The sequence below is a fragment of the Bos indicus genome, chromosome 8 (assembly GCF_029378745.1).
Source record: "Bos indicus isolate NIAB-ARS_2022 breed Sahiwal x Tharparkar chromosome 8, NIAB-ARS_B.indTharparkar_mat_pri_1.0, whole genome shotgun sequence".
NCBI lineage: Eukaryota > Metazoa > Chordata > Mammalia > Artiodactyla > Bovidae > Bos > Bos indicus.
In genome coordinates, this window is record NC_091767.1 from 23,124,503 (window position 1) to 23,147,889 (window position 23,387).

The 23,387-nt window shown below is 41.6% G+C and overlaps 1 protein-coding gene across 1 annotated transcript; it reads left to right on the plus strand.

Annotated features, from left to right (window-relative positions):
• The first annotated feature begins 1,687 nt into the window (after positions 1–1,687).
• Positions 1,688–2,292, plus strand: LOC109562855 (interferon beta). The gene has a single exon (XM_070794463.1). It carries the CDS (start codon positions 1,688–1,690, stop codon positions 2,246–2,248), a length of 561 nt encoding a protein of 186 aa, XP_070650564.1. The 3' UTR covers positions 2,249–2,292.
• The last annotated feature ends 21,095 nt before the right edge of the window (positions 2,293–23,387 follow it).

A 23,387-nucleotide genomic window follows, 5' to 3' on the forward strand; every position in this document is an offset into this window, starting at 1 on the left:
TCTTATTTTTGGTTGTGAGACTTGTGGGATCTTAGTTCTCTGACCAGGGCTGGAACTCGGGCCTGCTGCCCTGAAAGCATAGAGTCCCAACCACTAGATCTCCGGGGAATTCCCAGATCTCCTTCGTTTTTTTACCTAATGTTCTTTTTCTGTTCTGGGATGTCATTTAGGATGCCCCATTACCTTTAATTGCCACGTCTTCTTAGGCACCTCTGGCTATGACAGTTTCTCAGTAGTAGACATTTTATGTTATTGTCAATGGTATCATTTTTAAATGTCATTTTCCAACTTTAAGCTCATATAAAACGAAGTGGTTGATTTTTAATATTGATCTTGTTTTCCTACCCCTCCCTCCATCTTGAGCTGTGTTGGTCACCATGGAGCTAACAACCCCATGTAGCCAACTGAGCGCTTGCCTAGTCCAGCCTGAGCTGTACTGTGACTACCAGCATGCACTGTATTTTGAAGGCACTATGAAAAAGAAGAATGTAACTATCTCATTGCTAGTTTTGTATTGTTTTATGTTGAAATGATAACATTTAGATATATTGTTAAAGAAAATATACTGTTCAAATTAACTTTTTTCTTTTTACTCTTTTGATGTGGCCTCCAGAAAAATTTAAATTGCACATTCATATAAAAAGAAGTGGTCTTTTAATTTCCTAGCTGCAGTCACCATCTGCACTGGTTTTGGAGCCCTGGCACATAAAGTCTGTCATTGTTTCCATTGTTTCCCCATCTATTTACCATGAAGTGATAATGAGTTTGAACAAACTCTGGGAGGTACTGAAGGACAGGGAAGCCTGGCATTCTGCCTTCCATGGGGTCGCAAAAAGTCGGACCTGACCTAGCGACTGAAAAACGACAACAAGGTTGATAAAGTTATGTGATGTCTTGCTCCTTATGGCTAAGGCCTCCAAAAAAATTCAGAACAACTTAGTTTAACAGCATTCTATTTTGTTTTCTATATACATTATTTTTTCTTTTACTTAAATATATTTATTTTTAGTTGAATGATAATTGCTTTACAATATTGTGTTGGTTTCTGCCATATATCAACATGAATCAGCCATAGGTATACGTATATCCCCTCCCTCTGGAACCTCCCTGCCGCCACCCCGGCCTCTAGGAACATCACTCTATTTTAGATAGAAAAAAATAGGTATCTTTTTGAAAATCACAAACTGCAAGTATTATTGTTTGGTAATAGCAGATTTCTGAATTAAACCTAATTCTTATGAAAAAGAAAACTCTTACATACAAGGCCCCCTCTCCCCAAATCTCATAATATGAAAAGAAAAAAAGAACAATCTTTTCAAAATGAAAGAATCCTGTAATAATCTAGTTATTTGGCTTATATTTTTCTTTAAGATTCAGCAATTCATTGAAATTTTAAAAAACATTTGAAATTCTTGGTTTCTATATTTTTTTTCCCCATGGTATATATACATTAAAATAGCAAGGTGCTTAAAGAAAAGAGTTTTAGAGGCAACTAATAATTTAAATGACATGGGGAAAATGAAAGGGAGAACTGAAAGTGGGAAATTCCTCTCAAATAGAAAGAATGGAGGGCCATGCTGTATAAGTAGCCCACACTCAAGGACGAAGGACATTCACTCTGCAAACCCTTGAAGACTCAGCTTCAGCACCTACTAGCAGAACAGGCAGCCCTGTGCCTGATTTCATCATGACCTACCGGTGCCTCCTCCAGATGGTTCTCCTGCTGTGTTTCTCCACCACAGCTTTTTCCAGGAGCTACAGCTTGCTTCGATTCCAACAAAGTCAGAGCCTTAAAGAGTGTCAGAAACTCCTGGGGCAGTTACGTTCAACTCCTCAACATTGCCTCGAGGCCAGGATGGACTTCCAGATGCCTGAGGAGATGAAGCAAGAACAGCAGTTCCAGAAGGAAGATGCCATATTGGTCATCTATGAGATGCTCCAGCAGATCTTCAATATTCTCACCAGAGACTTCTCCAGCACTGGCTGGTCTGAGACCATCATCGAGGACCTCCTTGAGGAACTCTATGAGCAGATGAATCGTCTGGAGCCAATCCAGAAGGAAATCATGCAGAAGCAAAACTCCACTACGGGAGACACGATCGTTCCCCACCTAGGGAAATATTACTTCAACCTCATGCAGTACCTGGAGTCCAAGGAGTACGACAGGTGTGCCTGGACAGTCGTGCAAGTGCAAATACTCACGAACGTTTCTTTCCTGATGAGACTAACAGGTTACGTCCGTGACTGAACGTCTCCCACCTGTGGCTCTGGGAAGGGACAATGTGACTTTGAGGTGAGACTCTTCAGCCAGCAGAGGCTCTTGAAGTAACTGACAATGCAATGCACTGGATTTCAATGGACAGTTAAAGACTAAGCTATTTTTAAATTAATTTATGCATTATTTATTTATTTAAACTTTTATATGAGAAATAAATTATTTACGAAACAAAAGTCAACGTGGCAGTTTCAATCTCAACTTGATTTATGTGACAACACATATTAAAAATTGCAGAGCACCTTGGAGACATTCATTGCAGAACAAGCCTGCAGAGTAGTAGAGTTTCTGGCCCTGCCTTTGAGGCATTTAAAATACAAGGAAGCTGTGTGGAATGTCCAAGTTATATGCATGCTCTCCATGTACCCATTCAGTCTACCTGCGCTTGTCTTGTTCACTTCTTTAAATGTACCAGATAGCTCATGCCAGAGGGCCCCTCTATATGATGTGGGGGTTATTTCCTCTCTCTTTTTTCCTTCATTTTGGGGAAAATGTAGAGCACGTTACATTTGAGAGTCTTACAAAGTAAGCCTTCTTTATGCCAATAAAATTTGGGCAAATGCCACTTAATTTATAAAATTCTTACTCAAGTAAATGAAAAATCCAGACCTTCTAAATGTTCTCAGTTGCTTGTACACTCCAGTGCTTATTTCCAACAACGTAGTCCTGACAAAGAGGTTTCAGGAACATGAGTCGAATTACTTAAGACTGTCTTTGGGGGTCATTAGAAATTGTAAAAAATGCTAAGTCACTCAATTAAAAATAAGTGAAAGGTCATCTTGAAAATATTAAGTTTACATCCATGAAAGATAGAAAAGTAAAATGATATTAAATACTTGTTTTAGTACACAGAAAATATAGTTTAAATAAAGTTTAATAAAATGCTACTGTTATATACAAAATATATTTTAATATTCTATGCTTAGTATTTACAATACTTTCTATAAATTTATTATAAAATTGGAAACGTGAGATATTTCATTTAAAATAAGTATATAATTCAATATAAAATTCGAAAAAAGAAAGTGCTGTGTGCTTTTTAAAATATTCCTAGTTTTCAGCTATTCCACACTTACTCCCCCCACTTCAAGGCCGAATCCTTGAAAGACCCTGAAAATTCCAGAGCATTCCAGGGGCGCACAGTTCTTTGGTCCCTGACCCAGGTGGTGGCCGCGTTCCGTCTCACCCCCAGAAAGTCCCCCAAACCGTCCCATGGTTATTTGTCCCCTGGCCACCGCTGAGTTCTCCTCTGTCTGCAACGCACTCCCAGGGTCCCCTAGCCAGTCTCGTCGCCTTGGCTGTTTCTCACGTTGTCCAAAATAGCTCCAAGCCTGTGGTTTCACTGACTCCACCTGGCTCCGCTTTGTGCTCAAGGTCCTCCCATCGTCCCATCTCTCACAGTCTCACCCCCAACGCCGGGTTTTCTTGGTCCACACCGCGGTGCTACCACCCCAAGACGATTGTCTCATCACCTATGCGCGCTTTCACTCTGTCCGCAAAGCCGTCCCATCAACTCGAAGCCAAAAGCCTCAGCTCTGCCACCGTGTTTCATTTTGTGCCCAACGCCTTACCGTCTTGCCACAGCGAATAGTCTCGTCGCCACTTCCAGGTTCCCCTGTGTGGACCACACCCATCCATCGTCCGGCAGTCTCATCCCTTCGCCGGGTTTAACTTTGTCGCAAAGCTGTCCAGTCGTCCCACCACCAGTAGTTTTTCGCCACCGTCACGTTTCACTGTATCCGCAACGCGGACTCAGCGTCTCAAAGCCAAGCAGGTTCCCAGTATGAGAAACGCCCTCCCATCACCCCATAGCCAAGAGTCTCCTCGCTTCCGCTGTGCTTCACTTTGAGCACCAAGCCCGCCCATCGTCCGACAGCGAATAATCTTAGCCACCGCGGCATCTAGAGTGAGCGCAACACCGCCCCCAGTGCCCCACAGCCTCTGGTCGTGGCGACATCGGCTTTCACTGTGTCCGCAACACTTTGCAACCGTCTTAACCGCAACAGCCTCACCCACCCGCCACCCCCGCCGGATTTCACGTGGTGCAGGACTCTGTCCCAGCGTCCTCTCGCCAATATTCTCATCGCCTGCGCTGTTTTACACTTGCCTCAAGCCCTCCGACTTCTCAGCGCCTCATCTCGCTCAGAACCCCCGCCTTGGGGGTTCTTTTCTTCAAACATGGCCAGTTCGGGTTGACGTGTGGAAAGAAAGCCCACTACTCAGGCGATCTTTCCGAACATGCAATATTCTGGCTCCCTACTCAGGACAGCGGAAACCAGCCCTTTTCCATCAAAGGGCTAATGATATGCGCACCCTTGAATCAGTGCTCCTATAAAAAGCTCTGTGGAAACTGCGTTCTGTCTCTCCAGCACCACCACGAGAGTCATCTGCTAATTCTCAAGACTGCGATTCGAAAGCAAAAACGATGGAACCACAGCGTGCGCGCTCTCGCGGTCGCCGGGAGAAACAGGCTGTCTGCGGTTCCATCTCAGCGCTCTTTGCTCATCGTTTCGCGGTGCTCGCGCGCCCCCTCCCGGCCATCTGCAGAATCACTGACATTCTCTAGGGCCCACATCCACTTGCTGGTGGAAGGAGTGATACTCTGCTGCATCCCTGCTTGCTCTCTTCGCTGGACTGGGATCCACTGCCAGAAAGACAAGGAAATCTTCAAACACTTGAAATAGATGCAAAGGATCCGCCATCAGTCGCGCCTAAAGGACAAAGCCGACTTCAGATTTCCTTGGAAAAGAGAGATGATCACTCCAATGCAGATGACTCAGGGCCCCAGCAACCACTATCTGAGGCTCCAGCAGAGCTTCCAATTCTTCACCACGGAGGACAGCCGTGCTACTCGGCAGCCCGGATCAGAGTCTGAAACAACTGGAGCAGATGCAAGGAGACATTCTGTGCTGTTCTCGTTGGAACTTGGTGCCCGGGAGTATTTCCATGACACCCATCTCTACCTCAGGGAGCTGGAATACAGCCACTTTGCCTGAGACGCTGTCACAGTGGAAATTAAAAGTGCTTTTCCCTCATGTAAGAATCCTCAAAGAAATGGCAACAATGAAAGTGTTTATATTTGTAACTCTCGCTAATGAATTCCATTTCGTTTCTTCCTGTTCTAAAGCAATTGCAGCTCCTATTTCCTCAGGCACTGAAAACTGAAATGAAAATCATGATTTTTCAGAAACAGGTGTGGACAGCAGAAGAGAATGTCTTTTCTTCTATAAAGATCTTTTGATCACCCTTTAAAAGATCTCTTGATGTCTGCGGGACTATATTTTCTATACTCAGAGTTCAGAGTTTCTTTCTCATGGACAGGTCTTCAGGATCCTCTGTTCTTAAAAATCTTTCTCAGTTAATTCTAGGTGCTATGGAGATAAAGAATAAACTGTGTGGATTTTCCTCATAATAGAAACTTATCTTTTCTTCCTGAAGAGCACCTTCTGGATCAGGTGAGTCTTCTGGTTTGCTTACATTCAAAGGGTGATTCAGGGACATGGGTACCTTCTGTTTTGTGGCTTTTTCCATCATCAATATGTGACTCCAAGGTTGTCTGTGGTACTTGGATCTAGTAGACTCGGCAGTAAAGGGATGAAGTCTGGTGGCTCACAGGGGATGTTTCCAAGGGCCAGGACTACACAGGGTGAGAGCACTTCCTCTCACGTTCCACAGCCTGGATTTATCCTCATGGGAATCTCATTGCAAGCAAGTTGGGAAACTATTGGGTGATGAATGGATGAAGAGATAAGTTCAGGGTGCTGACTTTCAAAAATGCACAACATGATAGTTGAAAGTTAAGTGTCTGGGGGGCAAAATGAGGACTGCAGCCCAGGAGACAGCACCTCAGATAGCTCTGAGAAGCTGTTCCAAAGACACACAGAGGGATACATGTGATTTTGGTGAAGGGGCAATACATGTAATCATGTGCCTATTTTTTGTGGAAGTTTTCTGCCAGTGTCATGAAGGTTTCCTGGAGTCACAAGAAGCAGTCATCACCATGAAGGATTTCCATGCTTTTCTAGATATGAGGAGATAGAAGAACAATTGAGTTCTTAAAATGGGCTCCTGAAAATCGCTAACCTTCTGAAGACTTGTTCTGCCAGTTTTCCCTGCACACAGCATGCCTCACTTCTGCTTTCCACCTTAGATTCCTTTCCAGGGGTGTTAAAAATCAGCAGCTGCAAGAACACGTGATTGAATCCTTGTAGGTAGATGGCAAGTGCCAATGGCACGTGCTAGTTTGTACTTGACAGGGCATGAGACCGCGTTCACGTTTGCACTATTTGTTCAAATGAAGTTCTGATGGGGGTCGAGGGGAATAAGTATTGTTGTTGCTTCCACACACTTCCTTAAGATACAATCTGACCCAAATGCTTTTTCTCCAAGTTCAGCTTTGGGGAGAACGACAAGAATGCCAGTCATAGTTCACAGTATCATCCACTGTTTGAAAGAAACATTCAAGCTGATCCCCAAAGGCATTGCCTACAGGAAAATATCCACAGTGTAGACACATTACAGGCTGTTTCCTTACTACCTGAGGGAGACAAGAAAAGAAGAATCAGGCAGTTCCTTGCAACTACTTGAGGATGACTGAAGAAAACGTGATGAGTGAGTCTTCCATTTGGGTCCAGGCCCAAGAACCTCATCCTGATCTTCTAAATATTGGAAATGGAAAGTTGAAGTCAGTCTTCCTAAAAATGAGCTTCAAAAAATATCTCACATATGCTCTGTGAGAGGACAAAAAAACAAAAACAAATTTTTGTATCCACAAAGAGTTAAGAGAGAAAATTAATCGCAATTGATGAAACACTTTATAAAATATTTGACACATTACTATGCTTAGTCTATTAATACCGCTACCAGTCACCTAATTAGTCTTGCTGTTATCCTGCTGATGAGGTAACATTTATGGTGCAGGAGAATAAATAATAGAGGATAAGATAGCAATTCAAGTAAACATTTGCTGTTCACCCTTTTATGTTAAAGTAGCAAGACACATGTATATACTTATTTAATATATATTGTACACGTGTGTGTATTTATATATGTGTATGTATTTTTGTTCAGTCGCTTAGTTATATCTGACTGTCTGTGACCCCATGAACTGTAGCATGCCAGGCTTCCCTGTCCTTCACTATCTCCCAAGTTTGCTCAAACTCATGTCCATTGAGTCAGTGATGCCAAGCAACCAACTCATCCTCTGTCACCCCCTTCTCCTCCTGCCCTCAATCTTCCACAGCATCAGGGTCATTTTCAAAGGGTCGGTTTCTTCTCAGCAGGTGGCCAAAGCATTAGAGCTGCAGCTTCAGCACCCGTGCTTTCAATGCATATTCAGGGTTGATCTCTTTTAGGATTGACTGGTTTGATGTCCTTGCAGTCCAAGAGACTCTCAAGAATCTTCCTCAGTACCACAGTTCAAAAACATGAATTCTTCGGCGCTCAGCCTTCTTTTTGGTCCAAATGACATCCATACATGACTACTGGAAAAACCATAACTTTGACTACATGGACGTTTGTTGGCAACATGGTATCCCTGCTTTTTAACACACTGTCTATATTTCTCATAAAATTTCTTCCGAGGAGAAAGAGTCTTTTAATTTTGTGGCTGCATTCACCATCTGTCCATAGTAATTTTGGACCCCAAGAAAATAAAATCTGACAGTGTTGCCAATTCTTCTGCATCTATTTGCCCTGAAGTGAAGGGACTGTATGCCATGATCCTCATTTTTTGAATGTTGATACAACTATATATGTATAGGTATTTTTTGGGGGGGTCTGATTTAGCTGTACCTCAAACTGGTTCTCTAGAAACGTGGTTAATTTAGGTCAGGGAAACCATAGATGTTATAGAGATTCTGTTTTACATGATGGCTGAAGATTTTCAAAATTTGAATTTTTGAAATTGCTATTATGGTGGAAAATTTATGTACTGCGATTGGCATATTCATTCCAAAAAATCCTCTCTGTTTTTTTTCCATGCGTGCAATCTGAATTGTCATACAAAGAATACAATATTCTAAATACAAAAGAAATGTTTCAACAATTAGAACATTTAAATAGAATTTGTGACTACAACAGTTCCATGTGAAATCCTGATGCTTTTCTAAGTTAAAATTAATGAAACTCTATGTGAACTTACAATTTAACAGATGAGATGGCACTAGTGGTAAAGAATCTGCCTGCCACTGCAGGAGACAGGCGATGCGGGTTCCATCCCTAGGGTGGGAAGATCCCCTCTATAAGGAAATGACAACCCACTCCAGTATTCTTGTCAGAGGACACTGGCAGGCTACTGTTCATGGGGACACAAACAGTCAGAAGCAACTGATGGACCAAACAACAACAACCATGTATAAAATTAGAGCAACACAAAGGAAAGTTTGTGTGTGATTTTCGATGTTATCATGGTTCACATAAGAAAACAATATACATCCTGGAGTTCGCAAGTTATCACTGGAAGTCCCAATGCTGGAATGTTTCTACATTTAGTTAAAATATAATAATGAAAATGATTCAGTGTCTTATATGTGTTCAAGTCAGTTCAGTCGCTCACTCGTGTCCGACTACAGTTCAGTCGCTCAGTCGTGTCTGACTCTATACCACCCCATGAACTGCCGAGCACCAGGCCTTGCTGTCCATCACCAAATCCTGGAGTTCACTAAAATCATGTCCATCAAGTCAGTGATGCCATCCAGCCATCTCATCCTCTGTCATCCCCTTCTCCTCCTGCCCCCAATCCATCCTGCATCAGAGTCTTTTCCAATGAGTCAACACTTAGCATGAGGTGGCCAAAGTACTGGAGTTTCAGCTTTAGCATCATTCCCTCCAAAGAACTCCCAGGGCTGATCTCCTTCAGAATGGACTGGTTGGATCTCCCTGCAGTCCAGGGGACTCTCAGGAGTCTTCTCCAACACTACAGTTCAAAAGCATCAATTCTTCGGCGCTCAGCTTCCTTCACAATCCTACTCTCACATCCATAATGACCAATGGAAAAACCATAGCCTTGACTACACGGACCTTTGTTGACAAAGTAATGTCTCTGCTTTGGAATATGCTATCTAGGCTGGTCATAACTTTTCTTCCAAGGAGTAAGTGTCTTTGAATTTCATGGTTGCAGTCACCATCTGCAGTGATTTTGGAGCCGAGAAAAATAAAGTCTGACACTGTTTCCACTGTTTCCCCATCTGTTTGCCATGAAGTGATGGGACCAGATGCCATGATCTTTGTTTTCTGAATGTTGAGCTCAAAGCCAACTTTTTCACTCTCCTCTTTTACTTTCATCAAGAGGCTTTTTAGCTCCTCTTCACTTTCTGTCATAAGGGTGGTGTCTGAGGTTACTGATATTTCTCCTGGCAATCTTGATTCCAGCTTGTGCTTTTTCCAGCCCAGCGTTTCTCATATGTGTAATAAAATTCAAAAAATTTATAATCCTCCTTGGAAACCATGTTACATCTGAAATAATATCAAGACCATGAGAAAAGTACCTTACCTTATTTTTTAAATTGTACATCATATGTAAATCATCAAAAACAAATATGAGTCAAGTATGTTTCATCAAGAAAAATAATAAAACAATAGAAAACTATGTAATTCACTTTATGGAAGTGAAAAAATGGATAGGTTTAATGTATGAAATTCATACTTTGGAAAAAATGATATGGTCATAAAATGTCCATGGCTAAGGATATAAAAATAGAGGGAAAATGGCTAATGCATGTAATAATGAAAATCCATTTTTTCCCATTATTGAAAAAGAAGATGAATATGTGCGTCTAGGAACATACATTTCACATTACTAGAATGACTAGTGTGAATGTGAATTGTTTTTTCTTCACTTCTGTATTTGCTACTTTGTGTTTAAATTGGCAGGACAGCTCACTGTTCTTTGATTTCTAATTTCCTGCCTTCTTCCCAGCTGGAGTTCAGAGGAAATCAATATAGCCAATCTCTAAACTCAATATGCCAAGAAATTTGGAAAACTCAGCAGTGGCCACGGGACTGGAAAAGCTCAGTTTTCATTCCAGTCCCTAAGAAAGGCAATGCCAAAAATGCTCAAACTACCGCACAATTGCATTCATCTTACACACTAGCAAAGGAATGCTCAAAATTCTCGAAGCCAGGCTTCAACAATACATGAACTGTGAACTTCCAGATGTTCAAGCTGGTTTTAGAAAAGACAGAGGAACCAGAGAATAAATTGGCAACATCCGCTGGATCATCGAAAAAGCAAGAGAGTTCCAGAAAAACATCTATTTCTGCTTTTTGACTATGCTAAAGCCTTTGACTATGTGGACCACAATAAACTGTGGAAACTTCTGAAAGAGATGGGAATCCCAGACCACCTGACTGCCTCTTGAGAAATCTGTATGGAGGTCAGGAAGCAACAGTTAGAACTGGACATGGAACAACAGACAGGTTCCAAATAGGAAAAGGAGTACGCGAAGGCTGTATATTATCACCCTGCTTATTTAACTTATATATAGAGTACATCATGAGAAACACTGGGCCAGATGAAGCACAAGCTGGAATCAAGATTGCCGGGAGAAAGATCAATAACCTCAGATATGCAGATAACACCACCCTTAAGGCAGAAAGTGAAGAACAAAAGAGTCTCTTGAGAACATGAAAAAGGAAAGAGTCGGCTTAAACCTCAACTTTCAGAAAACTAAGATCATGGCATCCAGTCTCATCACTTCATGGCACATAGTGGAGAAACAGTGGAAACTGTGGCAGACTTTGTTTTCTGGGGCTCCAAAACCACTGCAGATGGTGACTGCAGACATGGAATAAAAAGCTTACTCCTTGGAAGAAAAGTTATGACCAACCTAGACAGCATATTAAAAAGTAGAGACATACTTTGGCAACAATGGTCCATCTAGTCAAAGCTATGGTTTTTCCAGTAGTCATGTATGAATGTGAGAGTTGGACTATAAAGAAAGCTGAGCGCTGAAGAACTGATGTGCTTGAACTGTGGTGTTGGAGAAGATTCTTGAGTCCCTTGGGCTGCAAGGAGATGAAACCAGTCCATCCTAAAGGAAATCAGTTGAATGTTCATTGGAAGGACTGACATTGAAGCTGAAACGCGAATACTTTGGCCACTTGATTCGAAGAGTTGACTAATTTGAAAAGACCTTGATGCTGGGAAAGATTTATGGAGGGAGGAGAAGGGGACCACAGAAGATGAGATGGTTGGATGGCATCACCAACTCAATGGACATGAGTTTGCATAAACTCCGGGAGTTGGTGATGGACAGGAAGCCTGGCATGCTGCAATCCATGGGATCGCAACAAGCAGAATAAGACTGAGCTGAGCCACTGAACTGAACTGAACTGAAGCCAGTATTTGACTACAGCCCATAGATGGAAGTGTAACTCCAGTTCCTGTTTGTTCATGAATGCATCACTCAGTAGTCAACCAAGACTACAAGGCTGAGGACCTAGAACACAGAGATGGAGGTTGCCTCAGCTCTTCATTCTCTCAGTACTGTAGCTTGCTCCTTGCTCTAGTCCAATGCTCGATAACGGATCCCTGAAGAAAGGCCATCAAAGACTTCCAGGGACAGATGGAGAGCCTGGTGTGACGAAGTAACCCCTGCCGCTTAAACTCTCCTCTCAGACCTCACCTGGTTCACCTGCTTTCTTGGTTAAAGCTTGCGGGGTAGTTTTATGAGAGAGTCTATGTGACACTGAATGTAGATTTCCCCGTGCTTTCCTTAGTTGTACATGTACCTGGATGCAGTCTCTATAGACGTGTTGAAGAACAGGTCAGGAGACCTGATGTCTAATGATGGCAGGAGCATCATCATCATTCAAAAAGATTTTGACTCGCAGGATGAGAACTGCCTTCACAGCAAGTTTACAAGCTAGATAAGAAGATGAAACTCTTTGCTATATTCTCATATGCTTCACCTTAAAGTGAGAATTGTTTCATTCAAATTGATTAGGGCCCTAGTAACCACAGGACTCCAAAAAGTGCCAATCATTATATTTGGAATACATGGCACTCATTTTGCAAACTGCATCCACTTTCCATCATTCTAACAGCATTCAAACTTAATGTGTTTTCATTTTCTTAAGTAAACAATGTGTTTTCCTTTAACTTTTAGACATTCCCCTGGGTTTACACTTGACCATAGCTTCACATGCATCTCTAGTCCTATCAAGTCTCTTGTGAGCATTTGCTGTGTTGATGAAAAGCAACAGTGCTAGTAAGAACTACAAGTGAGTAGTCACATGAGTGGAAGGTACTTTAAAGAGTTTGTTATTATTTTGGCTGTGCCACGTGGTTTAAGAGGCATTAGTTTCCTGACTGGGGATCGAACCCAGGCCCACAGCAGTGAAAACTTTGAGTCCTAACCACTGACGGCCAAGGAAGTCTCAAATTACTTTAAATTTTGCAGTATTCGTTCTTTAGTTTTTCATTCAAGGATTCAGAGAAAGTCTAAATTGCTTTAACATTACATATTTACTAAAATAAATGACTGTTGGAGAACTGAATGGAGTATGACAAGAGTCAAAACCCATGTAAAAGTCATGTTAAAAGTAAAGCATAAATCCAACACATTTGAGACACAAAATGATAAAGGTTAAAATAATAAAAAATTCATAGAATCTGCTTATACATTAAAGATGCTATCGAATGATTTAATACACAAACTCCATTATTACTTGGAAGAGGAAGAAAAACCTAAAATCAAATAATCAGATCAGATCAGATCAGTCGCTCAGTCGTGTCCGACTCTTTGCGACCCCATGAATCGCAGCACGCCAGGCCTCCCTGTCCATCACCAACTCCCGGAGTTCACTCAGACTCACGTCCATTGACTCAGTGATGCCATCCAGCCATCTCATCCTCTGTTGTCCCCTTCTCCCCTGGCCCCAATCCATCCTGCATCAGAGTCTTTTCCAATGAGTCAACACTTAGCATGAGGTGGCCAAAGTACTGGAGTTTCAGCTTTAGCATCATTCCCTCCAAAGAACTCCCAGGGCTGATCTCCTTCAGAATGGACTGGTTGGATCTCCCTGCAGTCCAGGGGACTCTCAGGAGTCTTCTCCAACACCCACAGTTCAAAAGCATCAATTCATCGGCGCTCAGCTTCCTTCACAATCCTACTCTCACATCCATAATGACCAATGGAAAAACCATAGCCTTGACTACACGGACCTTTGTTGACAAAGTAATGTCTCTGCTTTGGAATATGCTATCTAGGCTGGTCATAACTTTTCTTCCAAGGAGTAAGTGTCTTTGAATTTCATGGTTGCAGTCACCATCTGCAGTGATTTTGGAGCCGAGAAAAATAAAGTCTGACACTGTTTCCACTGTTTCCCCATCTGTTTGCCATGAAGTGATGGGACCAGATGCCATGATCTTTGTTTTCTGAATGTTGAGCTCAAAGCCAACTTTTTCACTCTCCTCTTTTACTTTCATCAAGAGGCTTTTTAGCTCCTCTTCACTTTCTGTCATAAGGGTGGTGTCTGAGGTTACTGATATTTCTCCTGGCAATCTTGATTCCAGCTTGTGTTTTTCCAGCCCAGCGTTTCTCATATGTGTAATAAAATTCAAAAAATTTATAATCCTCCTTGGAAACCATGTTAGATCTGAAATACTATCAAGACCATGAGAAAAGTACCTTACCTTATTTTTTAAATTGTACATCATTTGTAGCTCATCAAAAACAAATATATGAGTCAAGTATGTTTCATCAATAAAAATAATAAAACAATAGAAAAATATGTAATTCACTTTATGGAAGTGCAAAAATGGATAGGTTTAATGTATGAAATTCATACTTTGGAAAAAATGATGTGGTCATAAAATGTCCATGGTAAGGGTATAAAAATAGAGGGAAAATGGCTAATGCATGTAATAATGAAAATCCATTTTTTCCCATTATTGAAAAAGAAGATGAATATGTGCGTCTAGGAACATACATTTCACATTACTAGAATGACTAGTGTGAATGTGAATTGTTTTTTCTTCACTTCTGTATTTGCTACTTTGTGTTTAAATTGGCAGGACAGCTCACTGTTCTTTGATTTCTAATTTCCTGCCTTCTTCCCAGCTGGAGTTCAGAGGAAATCAATATAGCCAATCTCTAAACTCAATATGCCAAGAAATTTGGAAAACTCAGCAGTGGCCACGGGACTGGAAAAGCTCAGTTTTCATTCCAGTCCCTAAGAAAGGCAATGCCAAAAATGCTCAAACTACCGCACAATTGCATTCATCTTACACACTAGCAAAGGAATGCTCAAAATTCTCGAAGCCAGGCTTCAACAATACATGAACTGTGAACTTCCAGATGTTCGAGCTGGTTTTAGAAAAGACAGAGGAACCAGAGAATAAATTGGCAACATCTGCTGGATCATCGAAAAAGCAAGAGAGTTCCAGAAAAACATCTATTTCTGCTTTTTGACTATGCCAAAGCCTTTGACTATGTGGATCACAATAAACTGTGGAAACTTCTGAAAGAGATGGGAATCCCAGACCACCTGACTGCCTCTTGAGAAATCTGTATGCAGGTCAGGAAGCAACAGTTAGAACTGGACATGGAACAACAGACAGGTTCCAAATAGGAAAAGGAGTACGTGAAGGCTGTATATTATCACCCTGCTTATTTAACTTATATATAGAGTACATCATGAGAAACACTGGGCCAGATGAAGCACAAGCTGGAATCAAGATTGCCTGGAGAAAGATCGATAACCTCAGATATGCAGATGACACCACCCTTAAGGCAGAAAGTGAAGAACAAAAGAGTCTCTTGAGAACATGAAAAAGGAAAGAGTCGGCTTAAACCTCAACTTTCAGAAAACTAAGATCATGGCATCCAGTCTCATCACTTCATGGCACATAGTGGAGAAACAGTGGAAACTGTGGCAGACTTTATTTTCTGGGGCTCCAAAACCACTGCAGATGGTGACTGCAGACATGGAATAAAAAGCTTACTCCTTGGAAGAAAAGTTATGACCAACCTAGACAGCATATTAAAAAGTAGAGACATACTTTGGCAACAATGGTCCATCTAGTCAAAGCTATGGTTTTTCCAGTAGTCATGTATGAATGTGAGAGTTGGACTATAAAGAAAGCTGAGCGCTGAAGAAATGATGTGCTTGAACTGTGGTGTTGGAGAAGATTCTTGAGAGTCCCTTGGACTGCAAGGAGTCCCAACCAGTCCGTCCTAAAGGAAATCAATTGAACGTTCATTGGAAGGACTGACATTGAAGCTGAAACGCGAATACTTTGGCCACTTGATTCGAAGAGTTGACTAATTTGAAAAGACCTTGATGCTGGGAAAGATTTATGGAGGGAGGAGAAGGGGACGACAGAAGATGAGATGGTTGGATGGCATCACCGACTCAATGGACATGAGTTTGCGTAAACTCCGGGAGTTGGTGATGGACAGGGAAGCCTGGCATGCTGCAGTCCATGGGATCGCAAAGAGCAGGATACGACTGAGCTGAGCCACTGAACTGAACTGAACTGAAGCCAGTATTTGACTACAGCCCATAGATGGAAGTGTAACTCCAGTTCCGGTTTGTTCATGAATGGGTCACTCACTAGTGAACCAAGACTACAAGGCTGAAGACCTAGAACACAGAGATGGAGGTTGCCTCAGCTCTTCATTCTCTCAGTACTGTAGCTTGCTCCTTGCTCTAGTCCAATGCTGGATAACGGATCCCTGAACAAAGGCCATCAAAGACTTCCAGGGACAGATGGAGAGCCTGGTGTGACGAAGTAACCCCTGCCGCTTAAACTCTCCTCTCAGACCTCACCTGGTTCACCTGCTTTCTTGGTTAAAGTTTGCGGGGTAGTTTTATGAGAGAGTCTATGTGACACTGAACATAGATTTCCCCGTGGTTTCCTTAGTTGTACATGTACCTGGATGCAGTCTCTATAGACGTGTTGAAGAACAGGTCAGGAGACCTGATGTCTAATGATGGCAAGAGCATCATCATCATTCAAAAAGATTTTGACTCGCAGGTTGAGAACTGCCTTCAGAGCAAGTTTACAAGCTAGATAGGAAGATCAAACTCATTGCTATATTCTCATATGCTTCACCTTAAAGTGAGAATTGTTTCATTCAAATTGATTAGGGCCTTAGTAACCACAGGACTCCAGAAATTGCCAATCATCATATTTGGAATATATGGCACTCATTTTGCAAACTGCATCCACTTTCCATCATTCTAACAGCATTCAAACTTAATGTGTTTTCATTTTCTTAAGTAAACAATGTGTTTTCCTTTAACTTTTAGACATTCCCCTGGGTTTACACTTGACCATAGCTTCACATGCATCTCTAGTCCTATCAAGTCTCTTGTGAGCATTTGCTGTGTTGATGAAAAGCAACAGTCCTAGTAAGAACTACAAGTGAGTAGTCACATGAGTGGAAGGTACTTTAAAGAGTTTGTTACTATTTTGGCTGTGCCACGTGGCTTAAGAGGCATTAGTTTCCTGACTGGGGATCGAACCCAGGCCCACAGCAGTGAAAACTTTGAGTCCTAACCTCTGATGGCCAAGGAAGTCTCAAATTACTTTAAATCATCTCTTTAGTTTTTCATTCAAGGATTCAGAGAAAGTCTAAATTGCTTTAACATTACATATTTATTAAAAATAAATGACTGTTGGAGAACTGAATGGAGTATGACAAGAGTCAAAACCCATGTAAAAGTCATGTTAAAAGTAAAGCATAAATCCAACACATTTGAGACACAAAATGATAAAGGTTAAAATAATAAAAACTTCATAGAATCTGCTTACAAATTAACGATGCTATCGATTGATTTAATACACAAACTCCATTATTACTTCGAAGAGGAAGAAAAACCTAAAATCAAATACTCAGATCAGATCAGATCAGTCGCTCGCCATGTCCGACTCTTTGCGACCCCATGAATCACAGCACGCCAGGCCTCCCTGTCTATCACCAACTCCCGGAGTTCACTCAGACTCACGTCCATCGAGTCAGTGATGCCATCCAGCCATCTCATCCTCTGTCTTCCTCTTCTCCTCCTGCCCCCAAGCCCTCACAGCATCAGAGTCTTTTCCTTTTTTTTTTTTTTTTTTTTAATAGAGGCGGCCGCGTAGGGCGCTGTGCAGCTTTCGCTTCGCCTTGCCGCGCGCCGGCTCCGGCTGCTTCGGCTACTTCCGCCGCTAGCTTCGGCTACTTCCCCAGAGTCTTTTCCAATGAGTCAACTCTTCACATGAGGTGGCCAAAGTACTGGAGTTTCAGCTTTAGCATCATTCCTTCCAAAGAAATCCCAGGGCTCATCTCCTTCAGAATGGACTGGTTGGATCTCCCTGCAGTCCAAGGGACTCTCAAGAGTCTTCTCCAACACCACAGTTCAAAAGCATCAATTCTTCAGCGCTCAGCCTTCTTCACAGTCCAATTCTCAATGCATACATGACCACAGGAAAAACCATAGCCTTGACTAGATGAACCTTTGTTGGCAAAGTAGTGTCTCTGCTTTTGAATATGCTATCTAGGTTGGACATAACTTTCCTTCCAAGGAGTAAGCGTCTTTGAATTTCATGGCTGCAGTCACCATCTGTAGTGATTTTGGAGCCCAGAAAAATCAAGTCTGACACTGTTTCCACTGTTTCCCCATCTATTTCCCATGAAGTGGTGGGACCAGATGCCATGATCTTCTTTTTCTGAATGTTGAGCTTTAAGCCAACTTCTTCACTCTCCACTTTCACTTTCATCATGAGGCTTTTGAGTTCCTCTTCACTTTCTGCTATAAGGGTGGTGTCATCTGCATATCTGAGGTTATTGATATTTCTCCTGGCAATCTTGATTCCAGCTTGTGTTTCTTCCAGTCCAGCGTTTCTCATGATGTACTCTGCATATAAGTTAAATAAACAGGGTGACAATATACAGCCTTGACATACTCCTTTTCCTGTTTGGAACCAGTCTGTTGTTCCATGTCCAGTTCTAACTGTTGCTTCCTGACCCGCATACAAATTTCTCAAGAGGCAGATCAGGTGGTCTGGGATTCCCATCTCTTTCAGAATTTTCCAAGTTTATTGTTATCCACATAGTCAAAGGCTTTGGCATAGTCAATAAAGCAGAAGTAGATGTTTTTCTGGAAATCTCTAGCTTTTTCCATGATCCAGCGGATGTTGGCAATTTGGTCTCTGGTTCCTCTGCCTTTTCTAATACCAGCTTGAACATCAGAAAGTTCATGGTTCACATATTGCTAAAGCCTGGCTTGGAGAATTTTGAGCATTACTTTACTAGCATGTGAGATGAATGCAATTATGCGGTAGTTGGAGCATTCTTTGGCATTGCCTTTGTTTGGGATTGGAATGAAAACTGACCTTTTCCAGTCCTGTGGCCACTGCTGAGTTTTCCAAATTTGCTGGCATATCGAGTGCAGCACTTTCACAGCATCATCTTTCAGGATTTGGAATAGCTCAACTGGAATTCCATCACCTCCCCTAGCTTTGTTCGTAGTGATGCTTTCTAAGGCCTGCATGACTTCACATTCCAGGATGTCTGGCTCTAGGTCAGTGATCACACCATTGTGATTATCTGGGTCATGAAGATCTTTTTTGTACAGTTCTTCTGTGTATTCTTGCCATCTCTTCTTAATATCTTCTGCTTCTATTAGGTCCATACCATTTCTGTCCTTTATTGAGCTCATCTTTGCATGAAATGTTCCTTTGGTATCTCTGATTTTCTTGAAGAGATCCCTAGTCTTTCCCATTCTGTTGTTTTCCTCTATTTCTTTGCATTGATCGCTGAAGAAGGCTTTCTAATCTCTTCTTGCTATTCTTTGGAACTCTGCATTCAGATGTTTATATCTTTCCTTTTCTCCTTTGCTTTTCACTTCTCTTCTTTTCACAGCTATTTGTAAGGCCTCCCCAGACAGCCTTTTTGCTTTTTTGCATTTCTTTTCTATGGGAATGGTCTTCATCCCTGTCTCCTGTACAATGTCACGAACCTCATTCCATAGTTCATCAGGCATTCTATCTATCAGATCTAGGCTCTTAAATCTATTTCTCACTTCCACTATATAATCATAAGAGATTTGATTTAGGTCATACCTGAATGGTCTAGTGGTTTTCCCTACTTTCTTCAATTTATGTCTGAATTTGGCAATAATACTAAATACTTAATACCAAAACAGGGGCAACACAGAAGGGGGCCAATACACAGCCCGAAAATACAATGTAGGAAATAATTAGAGGTGGCAATGTTAACATCAATGAGATCTTTGTCATTCATATCAATATTCATACACTTGAGAATTCCAGAAACAATCACGTGAGAAAGAAATTATTCTTTGTGAGAAAGAAGTTCAATATACATAGGAAACACATTGAATCTATAATTAAATTTTTAAAATGCTTGAGCTAAGTTTCAAATAGTATAAAACAATGAGTAAAAAATATAACTTTATATAGCAATGTGAACAGAAACACTGGAGCACTGAAGTTTTACCTCAATGCTGTGCCTGCGAGCCTAGTTGCTTCAGTCGTGTCTGACTCTCTGTGACTCTGTGGACCATAGGCTGCCAGGCTCTTCTGTCCATGGGATTCTCCAGGCAAGAATACTGGAGTGGGTTGCCATGCCCTCCTCCAGGGGATCTTCCTGACCCAGGCATCAAACTGGTGTCTCCTCTTGTCTCCTGAATTGGCAGGCAGGTTCTCTACCATTAGCTCCACCTGGGAAGCCCAGTAGAATGCTGCTGCTGCTGCTAAGTCGCTTCAGTCGAGTCCAACTCTGTGCGACCCCATAGACGGCAGCCCACCAGGCTCCCCCATCCCTGGGATTCTCTAGGCAAGAACACTGGAGTGGGTTGCCATTTCCTTCTCCAATGCATGAAAGGGAAAAGGGAAAGTGACACAACTCTTACTGACCCCATGGACTGCAGCCTACTAGACTCCTCTGTCCATGGGATTTTCCAGGCAAGAGTACTGGAGTGGGGTGCCAGTACCTTCTCCACAGTACAATGCTACTAGTCTGTAAAACACCATATATAAAGTAGTAAAGAGAAGAATGGAAACTATCATTTAGAGGAGGAAATTAGCAATTAACACTCTTGGGCCCTTAACCTACAATAGGAAATATAACTTGTTTCGAATATCTATAAACCATCCATGAAAATTATCATACATTAGACTTCACAGAAAATATCCATAATTCCTCCAGGGGAAAAATATTGTTTTAAGTTGTGTGCCCAGATCACAATGCCTACAATTAATTTTAATATTATTTTAAAGCATCATTTAAAGATGTAACATCATCCTGATAAATTATGTCAGGTCAAAATTAAACCATAGAATTAGAAATTTTGTAAGTAATGGAAATTAAATCACTACGTGTCAAATTTTCAGAAGCAAAGATACACACTGAGATGAATTCATATCCTGGAGACATGAATAGAAAATAGATTGGCCTCATTCATTAAAGTCAACAAGAATATTCATATAACATTAATAGAAATAGTATAAGAAAGTATCTGTCAAATGCGCACTTCTGAGTGACCATGATTTGACTGTCATTCTGTGGAGTAAAGCTTGATCTTCTCAAGAGAGTGGTAGTCTAGCTCATAAGTCACATAATCATCATCCAAGTGCTTCTCCTTAGAACAATCACCAGGCATGCAGCAGACGTGCCTGTCACACAACATGTTAAAAAGACTACAACGGAGAATATTTTTAAATGTGTACTCCAAAGTTAAGATTTCATAAAATTCCTCATCTTGCTGTTTCACGAAGGATCTTCTTACGTGAAACTGTCCTTTTTTCCAACTTCAAGTATATGATACGTAAAAGCATGACAATGACTAGGCACTGAGGTGCCCCTGCTCAGATCCACACTGCAGCTCTGTAGTCTTGCCCAGCGCTGTATTTGCACCACCAGCAGAAGTTGTTACTGTGGTGGAAAAGACAGATAAGATCTTGATATCACTATAGGAATTATTTTTCCTCATGAATCCCTGTAGAGTGTCCTGGGAATCTGCAGGGGCCCACAGACAACACTTTGAGAACTGCTGGTTTCATGAATTTCCCTGCATCTGCTTTGGTCCGAGTGGCTCTGTAGCTTTAAATTTGCAAGTAATTTCCTTGGTTCTTAAGATCAAATCTAACACCATTCAAAAGTCTATCACTGGGCCCTTTTCCATATCTCCAGGGTCATGCCATGATAGCCCCTACATGCATGAGTACAGTCTACGGACTCGGTCTTGTTCACATCTTTAAAAGTACCAGAAGCATTCCTGCTGCAGGGACACTCTGTATGCTATGCTTTGTTTTGTATTATTAATTTTTTTATTCTGGGAAATTTTGCTCTTCATGGGTTACTTGACAAATTCATACTCATTCTTCAAGTCTCATACTTTGCATTACTTCCCTGGGGAGACTGCTGCTGCTGCTGCTACTGCTAAGTCATTTAAAGGTGGTCTAAATGAGCTTCCCAGGATACTCACTGTCATCGGCATCTGTGTAGCCCAGGGCCCAAATGTAAATACCTAATTATCTTATAACTACTTCTTTCGTGGCAATGTCCTTGCTCCAGTGTGAGCTCTGTAAGGTCAGGGCCTCTGCCTCTCATACTCAAGACTCTCCACAAGGCCAGCAAATAAATAAACGAACTGCACAATATCTTTGTGTAAAAATGTAGTTTTACAGCATTAGGCCTCGGGGCAAAGATTCAAAAGGAAGAGGAAGAAACATGTCTTCAAATACATTTCATGAGTAAATAAAAGGTACATTTTTATTAAAGAAAATTCTATATTCTTAGGGAATAAACTGGAGAAGGAAATGGCAACCCACTCCAGTATTCTTGCCTCGAGAATCCTGTGGACAGAGGAGCCTGGGGGGCTGCTGTCCTTAGGGTCGCATAGAGTCGGACACGACTGAAGCGACTTAGTATGCATAGCATGCATGCATGTAATAAATAGAACATATAAATGCAAGAACCATAAAAATAAATAAATTAATATAAATAAATGAGTTACATTCATACAAAAACATGTTATTCATTAACATTCAGCCACAGGGCATCAGATATATTTCCTCTAATTCTAAAAGCAGCTGGATATTGATATTCTCAATATTAATGTCAATATCAAATGTCACTCAAACTATTTCATAGGTGAGGCAGAAATCAGAGTTTTGGAAAAGACTCAACAATGAAGAGTCTGAGCTAGGACACGAGTCACTGAGAATCAGGTTTCTTCTTACTTTCTGAGTTTTCTTAGGAACTAGTTAACACAGAAAGTGCCTCGTGATTTCCACTCTGACAGTTTCCCAGGCCCAGCCACTGTATTCATTCTCTTTCAGGTATACATGGATGCCCTGGAAGTACCTCTTCACGGCCAGTGTGGGGCCCGTCCTTCCCAGGGCAGAGTCTCCCTCTCCCATCACCAGGCCCAGGCAGGTGTCCAGGTCGTCCAGCTGCTGATGGAGTCCAGTGCGGAGCTGCTCCAGGTGGGTGGTGTCCCAGGCAGCAGAGGAGCGCTCTGTGTGGAAGAGGTTGAAGCTCTGCTGGAGCATCTCGTGGAGCACAGAAAAGGCCTGGGCCTCTGGAGCTGGTCGCCACTCACCTGCTCCTGAGGGAATCTGAAGTCTTTCCTGTACCCCAGACAGGAAAGAGAGAGGTTGTGTTTATTGATCCAAATGTGAAGGTCTCCTGCTTTTCTAAGTCAAGGCTCTGAGGATGTTCATACACTGGAAGAGATGGGGTTAGAGATGAGCATCATCAGTATCATCATTGAAGAGATGAAGAACCATTGGTCAATTCCACAAGGAAGCATTCCAGTTGAGATGAGCGATTGTGAGCATTGCTTCATCTTCATTTCATCTAAGGATCTTCTGTTGTGTGCCTCTTAAATATTAAGTCCAAAATTTTCATATTCTGAATTTACCCAGATTCATGTAATACCTCATTTTGGGCTTGCCTTTCAGTTCAAGAGCCTGGAAATCTGTCATGAGTTTCTGCTCTTCTGTATCCTTACATTGAAGTAAAATGTATTCATTAAAAATGTAGATGTTCTAATTCCATGGAATGCTTATCATCTCAGTAACTTGGAACTAATGATATATTAAGACCTATTGGATTTTTCTTCCTGATGCTAAGATCAACTTTTAAGGAAACTT

Bases quoted from the DNA above. Each gene is read 5' to 3' on its own strand.
- LOC109562855 (XM_070794463.1), top strand. From the start codon at position 1,688: ATGACCTACCGGTGCCTCCTCCAGATGGTTCTCCTGCTGTGTTTCTCC.